Raw genomic sequence first — 8,830 nt, forward strand, 5'->3', positions numbered from 1 at the left:
CCATGAACGACGATTGTCATAAATTAACACAAATGACATAGTCTCAACACTTATGATTGTGTTTCTCATTGACATGAGTATGACCAGACCACTCGTACTAGTGTCATTCATTAACATAAGTTAATCCAAATGATGGCAGAAAATAAATTCAACCTTGTGTGTTGCTACCTAAAACTGCTTATAACTTCCAAACAACTTTTGACATAAGCAGTTTTAACATTAAACAAAAGGCAGCAACCAACATTTACCAAAGTACCAGAACTTTCTTGGACTAGAAGGCTAATTTTGCATTAGACAAGAGGTGGGTATTGCTTCGACTGCTGCCGAACCCTCTTCTTATACTCTGTGGCATCCTGCATTAAGCCAAGTTGAAGAGTATAAGAACAGAAATTTAAGCAAACATAAATTTCACCCTGTTAACTTCATAACAGGTGGTCACTTCTCCGCATTCAATCAATCCTATGGCCCTCAACAGATAGCACAACAATGACAACCCTTGATTGCAGTCACGCAGGGTGAATTCTGATGCAAATTAATTCCCACTTCCAGGACTAGTGAAGCAAGTGTATATTTTATAAACAAATAAAAAGATATTGAATCCTTTGCCTAGTGGACATCCCAAGATATTGCATAACCTTAGAAAATGCGTGAATGCAACCGTCAAAGTTATGTACATGCATATTACCATTATACTTTCTTTACATTCGTTACATAAACTATAAAGCCTTCCCTCAAAATTTGTGGAGCAATGGTTAAACACAAAGTTGTTAAGTAGAATAATACTTGAATGAATAGGTGATACCCTTCTGTCTGTGCAGGATCAGCAGGATTTGGCTGGTCCATCAAATCCTGAATTCCCACGAGAATTTGCTTCACAGTTATTACTGGTCTCAAACCCTACATGGAAGACAAAGAATGCTTAGTACCGTAAGATTAAAATCTAAACTCTCCATGCAAAAGAAGTGGCCTCCTTATGTTGAAAGAGTTTAAACAAGACAAATGCACTTACACTGTCCTCATTAAGAATTGACAGACAGACAGTTCCAGATGGATATACATTGGGATGGAAGAAACCTGGCGGGAATTTACATTTTGGAGGCTTGCTAGGGTAGTCTTCACTGAAGTGAAGTGTAAGTGGAAAGAAACCCCCATCCCAGTCAGTCTGCAACAAAAGATTAGGAAGACAAGTGAATACCTAAAGAAAACATCAAATTTTATTTCTTCATATCTACTATCCAGTGTCCATTTCAAATTTCACTTTAAAATCTTAAAAAATAGAACAGTAAAGGCATCATTCTGTTAATAAATAACCAAAATGTCTCTTGCATATTGCCTGAACAAATCCTCTTCTTGTCGTAACTTTCTCTAAAGTAAACAGACTCTTGATATAACTACCGAGTATATAATTACCAAAAACATGTTGAATGACATAAAAACAATAAACAAAACGCCTGAGTTTGAAAAGGATAAAGAAAAAAGAATCCACAATTAAAAATTGAGATAAAAATATTTGGAGATATTAGAAGAAAAAAGCCCTCAAATAAGGACATTGTGCTGAGTCTTCCACTAAAATCAAAACAAGCTTATGCATTATGGTACAAAATGACAGAAGCATAATATAACAAGAAGATGCATAAGCATTCCATCTCACTGGTTAATAAACAAAAAGGCCTTGATTCATGCACAAGTGATTTAGCCAAAAGTTAAATAGGATTGAGAACATTATTATTTCCATCCTAAAGTACTTAAGTGATTTATCCATACAAGGCTACAAATCTTTTAAACATGTACGAAATGACTCAAATATTTTGCAACACCATTCAAGTTCACTTATGAATCATTCTCCATGGACCAGATCCAGCATAAAACATGGATTTGCTCACAAATTGAGTAAGAAAAAAGTAGTACATATAAATTTTCATTGTAATCCATGAACCGAGTAATAGATGAAAGTGCTCAAGATGCAAACTAAATCCAATTAAAATCACGCAAGTAACATAACACATCAAGTCGCACCCAAGTATTCTCAACAATACTTGGTGCGGCATGCATTGATACCGTGCACTCAAACATGATTTCACCTCATCAATGATACTAATTGAAAATTTCGCAATATAAGAGTATAAGACCGTACCAAACTAAGTGCCAATACAACATTACCCAACAACTAAAACGACTAACTTATGGTTTTCCAGGAAACAATTTCGGCTACAAGAGTTTTTCGGGAAAGTTTCTCAGTTGTAATCGTATGATAGATTAATAAAGTAGTTTCTATAAACTTCAAACAAAATTGAGAAAAAACCCATCTCAAACAGTTCATTTCCTCTAACCCAATAATCCATGTGAACTAAGAAAAGCAAATTTCACCAGGACAAAAGAAATACATAAAAATAGTGAAATTAGAAGTGCCCAATAAGTCAGAGAGCTTACACCGGTCTTGCTAGGAATTGTGCAATGCCAAACCATCAAATTAACCGTCCCATCTGGTAAAGTCTCCGGCTTCGCAACAAAACCCTACAAACACAAAAACTAACCCACAAAAATCAGAACCCAATTTAAACAGTAATTCACAAAGAGAGAGAGAGGGTGGGTGTACGGACGTGAGGGTGGTTCTTCTGCCAGGCCTTGTGCTCCTCCGCCAGACGGCCACGAGCTATACCTCTAGACATGGCGTCGTTGCTTGTGGTTGTGGATCTCCGAGTGGTCTCCTTTGGGGTTCTTTTAGAGAGCGAAAATCGAAGACTTTTTTTGGTGTTTTTATATTTTGGTGGCCTGAAAGAGCAAATGGATTGGGAGGGAGGTGCGATTCTCGTTTTATGGTTTATGGGGCTTCCAATCAATTTTGTAATTTTTGCATTTTTATTAAAAAGGTTTTGGTCCCCAAAGTCAGTGAAATTCCTTTTTTTTTTTATAACAAAAGTATGCTATTTCTTTTTTAATAGTGGGCTTGTTTGGGCATCTTGAAAAAAGATGTTAAATAATCCGTCAAAATTTTATGCGAAATGTTAAAGAAATTCTTTTAAAAGTGGAACTTTTTATATACTCTCTGATACTTCATAATTTTTTTTTAACCCAACGATATTATTTATGTTAAAGGGGTGGGGGAGTGTACAAAGTCTCACAATGGGCCATTAATAATATGGTTCAAATTCACTTTTGTTGAAAATCGAACATAAGACCTTTCACTTACAAGTGAAGAATAATATCACTAGACCGTAGTACTAAGTGACAACACTTCACAGTTTAACGTCAATTTAATTTTCATGTCAACATATGAGGTAGTTGAGAGTTCTACTTCTAAGACAATCTCACTTTTGAGAAAGTTCTATTAGCATTTCTCAAATTTTATTTTATTATTTATGTGACGAATTGAATATGGATGTTATATCTTCTTATTTTCGAAAAGATATGTCAAATATTTATTTTATTAAATTTTGAGCCCAGTTGCATTAAATAATAAAAAATAATTAACAGTAATTTTTGTTTTCAACTTATTGGTTGTCAATAAGACTCGTACATTTAAAAAAAAAAGTTTTTTTTTGTCAAACAATAAATTTTGTTAGATTAGATGTTAGATTAGTCACTACTGGAGTTTAATTTTATCTTTGTTTACCGTAAAAAAAAAGACAGCTAAAAAGTAAAGAAGTCAAATAACTTAGTATATGACATCTCCCTTGAAGAATTATATGGTGCCTTCTAATCTTAATTGACGTATTTAACATCTCTTTTAAAAATAATCTTAAATAATTAATGGATAAGAAATAGAGAATATATCATCTTCTGATCTCTTTCATCAAGGTCATCGGATCAAGTGATCCAGACATTTGAAATTTCATCAAACGATCTAAAATTATTATAACTTTTAAGAAGTTAAAACAAATGAATGGTTGGATGAAATTTAAAAAACTCGAATTACTTAATTTGATAACTGTGATAGAACAGATCCGAAGAAATAAGTGCTTTGATCGTCAAATTCGTGCAGCAGCTTTTGTACGACGTTACATTGTTGCCGTAACCAAGGCTCCCACTAGAATGGGTTGGGCCTTGTTATGAATTAAAAGCCCATTAGACTAAGATCATATGATCTCTTGCGGAGTTTTACTTGGACTTAATGATTGGACTATAGTTACAGGCCCGTTATTATTTATTTATTTTTTGTTTCCCTTGTGCTTCAGGGGTGTGATCCATCCGATTCGATTTAGGTTAGGCCTCAATATGTTATACGAAAATAGGATTGAGTATGGATTACAACCACAACACATGGTTTAAAAAAAACTGTAAATTTTTCTGATCTGAATAAAGTTGGATGTACATGAAGAAGATTTGGCTCAACATGTTTTATTCTATACGGGTAGGGGTAGGAGCATTTAGTGGAACCGATGAACTACACTTACTTCTGGATAGATGTGTGGGACAAAGGGCTCGTGGCACCTGATACTCACCCTTCCTCCTCTACTTTGAGAATTGTGTGAACGGAGAGTGGCCGGAAGGGAAGGACGTTCTCATTCGGAGTCTCACACTTACTTGAGCAGTGTGGGAGACTGGGAAATGGGTCGAGCAAACTCCCCTTTTGGAAAATAACGTATTGGACTATGCTATGTTATATTGCATATTTGACTGTTAGATTATTGTATTAAGTAAATGTATCTATCGTATCCAGTCCCCAATTTAACATCATAATTTGTATTGGTTTGGTTTAGTTCTCAAATTGGTAGTATATCTCAATCATACTTTTGTAGTTTAGCCATTTCCCTTCGTAAGCTATCAAGCACACATTCTATGTCCTCTTACATTTATCAAGGGGAACTTGGTACCGGAATTGAACAATATTGAAGCCGGAAAATTTTTGAGAGAGAGAGAGAGAACGTCAAATTCGAACGATGAGAAATTTTAATTTTTTACTTTAAAAGAGTTTAAATCAATATGTGTGATGAAAAATAATAGTAAGTGGTGTTAACCAATAAAAAATTTCAAGATATTAATTGGGTTGAATAGAAGTAACATTTTCAAAGTAGGGCAATCAGATATGGAAGGAGTTGAAGCCTTCACTATTATTGCAATGGAGACCCCCTAACAAAAGAATTAGATTTTTAGAGGTCTTAGTTTGCTTTAATCAATTAGATTTAGATCAGTGTAATCTACACTAATTATCTCGCTAATGATGTGTTGAAACACAATTTGTCCCACATCGGACAGAGGGCCAAAGAGAAAGCAGTTTAAATAGAAATACCCCTCTCTAACTAACATCAAGGCCTTTTGTGATAAAACCCCACACCTAAGGATTGAGCAGGTGGTAAAGTGGAGACAATATTGATGTTGTTGGAGTGGACCCTCGGCCCGTCGACTTGAAAAATTCTACATGATGCAAAAAGCCTATAATTTGAGGATTAATCGTCATCATTATGTGTTGTCCATCACCATGTATGTGTTTAAGTTTAACATTATTTTTTCAACAAATTTGAAGGATTCTATTTGGATAAGGTAATAATGATGAGCCTTTGTTACGGATTTTCAACAAGTTTGAAGGATTATATTTGGATAAGGTAAAAACGATGAGCCTTTGGATAAGGAGATAGTACGTTTCAAACCCGAGATACATGACTAGAAATTCATCACCATGTATGTATTTAAGTTTAACCTTATTTTTTCAACAAATTTGAAGGATTATATTTGGATAAGGTAATAATGATGAGCCTTTGTTACGGATTTTCAACAAGTTTGAAGGATTATATTTGGATAAGGTAATAACGATGAGCCTTTGGATAAGGAGACAGTACGTTTCGAACCCGAGATACATGACTAGAAATTCAACACTCTAAATTACAAATCAAACTAAGTCGCGTGCAACCTTGACACAAAGATGCTGGACTTAGCAGCTACAACTTTCGCGTCGTCAGCAACAAAACCAAGGTGCAGAACAATTGACTGCTGTAAAGCGGGAGAAAAAAAGGTTAAGGAATTTAGGGTTGAGATTGCTGTCAAAGGTAGCTGCCAGAAGAGATGTAATGTTCATGTATATGCCTAATTGCCTACCATTCCAAAGTACGTGGTGAAAGGAACATATAACTTGCAGTGGTGCACATGAATATATGTGTTGGACAAGTGCATGAAGCTTGACCTGGAAAGAGAGATAAAGCTTTAGACTTCAGAGCCGTTGCACTTAATGTGCAAGACAAAGACATGAAAATTAACAACTGAAAGCAAAGAAATCTAACTTCTGGGCTAGCCACTGCGAAAAGTCTGGTTCTGGAGGACCACGCCCACATGACCACAGCTATAGTTTGTATCAAGCGAACCATACATCTTTTCCTCTGAACCAGACGTCGATGGTTCGATGTTGCATGTAATCGAATTGGCATTTATTATGAGAGAAACTTTTGTGTCGTGACAGTGGAGAAATTTTTTAATCTACTCAAAATATGGGCATAACTCCGCCTATGTCTTACATGGCCGGTCCCAAGCCCGGATAAAGGAGGAGGGGGAGGGCGTCAGGTAGTCGACAGCCGGCACTCCATGATCACGTCGAATCCTTATGAAAATGAATCCAGAACAAAATCGCGCTAAAGCTAGGGCGTCACCCGTAAGTGGCGCGCTGTGTGGCCCGAGCACAGTGATAAGTGAGCAAGGGTCGCTGTATCTCCATCGGCACCCGGATGCAGTGTTAATGAGCAAGGGGGCCATAGAAACTTCTTTTCGAACGACTCCACTCAAAGTTGTTTGGGAGCATATGCTCCTATCAACTTTACCCGGGACACACAAAAGAAGTACTTTGATCCTATTAGACGGGGGAGGGTGAAGAAGCTAGGACAGAAGGGTAGAGTTCAAGAGAGCAAAATACGTTTAGGAACGTGGAATATAGGAACCTTAACGGGAAAATCTATGGAAGTAGTAGAAGTTATGGTGAGGAGAAGGATAAATATTATGTGCCTACAAGAAACTAAGTGGGTTGGTAGTAAGGCAAAGGATCTAGAAAACTCAGGGTTTAAACTTTGGTATTCGGGCACAAATAGAACGAGAAACGGTGTTGGCATCATCGTGGACAAGACCTTGGTACAAGATGTTGTAGATGTCAAGAGGGTAGGAGATAGAATCATGGCAATCAAGATTGTAATAGGACAAGAACTTATCAATGTGATTAGTGCGTACGCACCTCAAGTAGGGTTGGATACGAGTTCGAAGGAGAAATTTTGGGAAGATCTTGGAGACTTGGTGCAAGGAATTGCTCAGACGGAGAAGTTATTTATAGGAGGAGATTTAAATGGACACGTGGGCAGGGAGACAGGCAACTATGGAGGTTTTCATGGTGGCCATGGTTTTGGGGAGAGAAACGAGGATGGGGAAGCTATCTTGGATTTTGCAATGGCATATGATCTCTTCTTAGCCAACACCTTCTTTAAGAAGAGAGAAGAACATGTGATCACCTACAAAAGTGGGTCGTCAAAAACACAAATAGATTTTCTTCTAATGAGGAAAGGGGATCGTATAACTTGTAAGGATTGCAAAGTTATACCAGGAGAGAGCGTGGCTAATCAACATCGCTTGTTGGTGATGGATGTACATATCAAAAGAGTAAGACAAAAGAACAAGACTTGGAAGTGCCTAAGGACTAGATGGTGGAATCTAAAAGAAGAAAAACAAGTCATTTTCAAAGAGAAGGTAATCACCCAATGTGTGTGGGATAGAGAGGGGGAAGCTAGCCAAATGTGGGATTCCATGGCTAGTTGTATCCGAAAAGTAGCAAAAGAGGTATTAGGAGAGTCCAAGGGCTTTGCCCCACACCAAAAGGAATCTTGGTGGTGGAATGAGGAGGTACAAACAAAGGTGAAGGCTAAGAAGGAATGTTGTAAAGCCTTATACAAGGAGAGGACCGATGAAAATGGTGAAAGGTATAGAAAAGCGAAGCAAGAGGCGAAGAAAGCTGTCAGAGAAGCTAAGTTAGCGGCTTACGACGATATGTATAAACGACTAGATACCAAAGAAGGAGAGTTGGATATCTATAAACTATCTAGAGCAAGGGAAAAGAAGACAAGGGACCTAAACCAAGTGAGGTGCATCAAGGATGAGGATGGAAAGGTTCTTGCTACAGAGAACGCGGTTAAAGACAGATGGAGAGGTTATTTTCATAATCTTTTCAATGAAGGACATGAAATGAGTGCTTCTTTAGGGGAGTTGAGTAACTCAGAAGAGTGTAGAAACTACTCTTTTTATCGTCGAATCCGGAAGGAAGAAGTGATGGTAGCTTTGAAGAAGATGAAGCATAAAAAAGCAATAGGCCCAGACAATATACCAATCGAAGTGTGGAAACTTTTGGGAGAGACAGGTATAACATGGCTCACTGACCTTTTCAATAGGATTTTGAAAACGAAGAAGATGCCAAATGAGTGGCGAACGAGCACTTTGGTGCCTATCTACAAGAATAAGGGCGACGTACAAAATTGCATGAACTATAGGGGTATTAAGCTAATGAGTCATACAATGAAGCTCTGGGAGAGAGTCATTGAGCATAGATTGAGGCAAGAGACACGGGTTTCGGACAACCAATTCGGGTTCATGCCAGGGCGCTCAACCATGGAGGCAATCTATCTCTTACGAAGATTGATGGAAAGATATAGAGATGGGAAAAAGGATTTATACATGGTCTTTATAGATTTGGAAAAAGCGTATGATAGGGTCCCAAGAGACATTCTTTGGAGGATTTTAGAGAAGAAAGGAGTACGAGTAGCATATATCCAAGCTATAAAGGATATGTATGAAGGAGCAAAGACTGCCGTAAGAACTCATGAAGGACAAACCGAAAGCTTTCCCATAACTGTAGGATTACATCAAGGCT

General features: G+C 37.3%; 1 protein-coding gene across 1 annotated transcript; it reads right to left on the bottom strand.

Annotated features, from left to right (window-relative positions):
• On the bottom strand, window positions 1-2,743 carry LOC103407140 (SUMO-conjugating enzyme SCE1). The gene is made up of 5 exons (XM_008346094.3): window positions 2,601-2,743; window positions 2,431-2,514; window positions 1,010-1,162; window positions 784-897; window positions 1-353 (listed from the first exon to the last, which is right to left on the bottom strand). The coding sequence occupies exons 1-5, from the start codon at window positions 2,667-2,669 to the stop codon at window positions 291-293; spliced, it is 483 nt and encodes a 160-aa protein (XP_008344316.2). The 5' UTR covers window positions 2,670-2,743; the 3' UTR covers window positions 1-290.
• Window positions 2,744-8,830: the final 6,087 nt, after the last annotated feature.

This window comes from Malus domestica, chromosome 02 (genome assembly GCF_042453785.1).
Source record: "Malus domestica chromosome 02, GDT2T_hap1".
Taxonomy (NCBI): domain Eukaryota; kingdom Viridiplantae; phylum Streptophyta; class Magnoliopsida; order Rosales; family Rosaceae; genus Malus; species Malus domestica.

Excerpts from the sequence above, each read along its gene's own strand:
- LOC103407140 (XM_008346094.3), bottom strand. The coding sequence starts at position 2,669 with ATGTCTAGAGGTATAGCTCGTGGCCGTCTGGCGGAGGAGCACAAGGCC. Across the intron at positions 2,515-2,600 it reads GGCAGAAGAACCACCCTCAC|GGTTTTGTTGCGAAGCCGGA; the intron begins GTCCGTACACCC and ends TTGTGTTTGTAG. Across the intron at positions 354-783 it reads GGTATCACCTATTCATTCAA|GATGCCACAGAGTATAAGAA; the intron begins GTATTATTCTAC and ends GGCTTAATGCAG.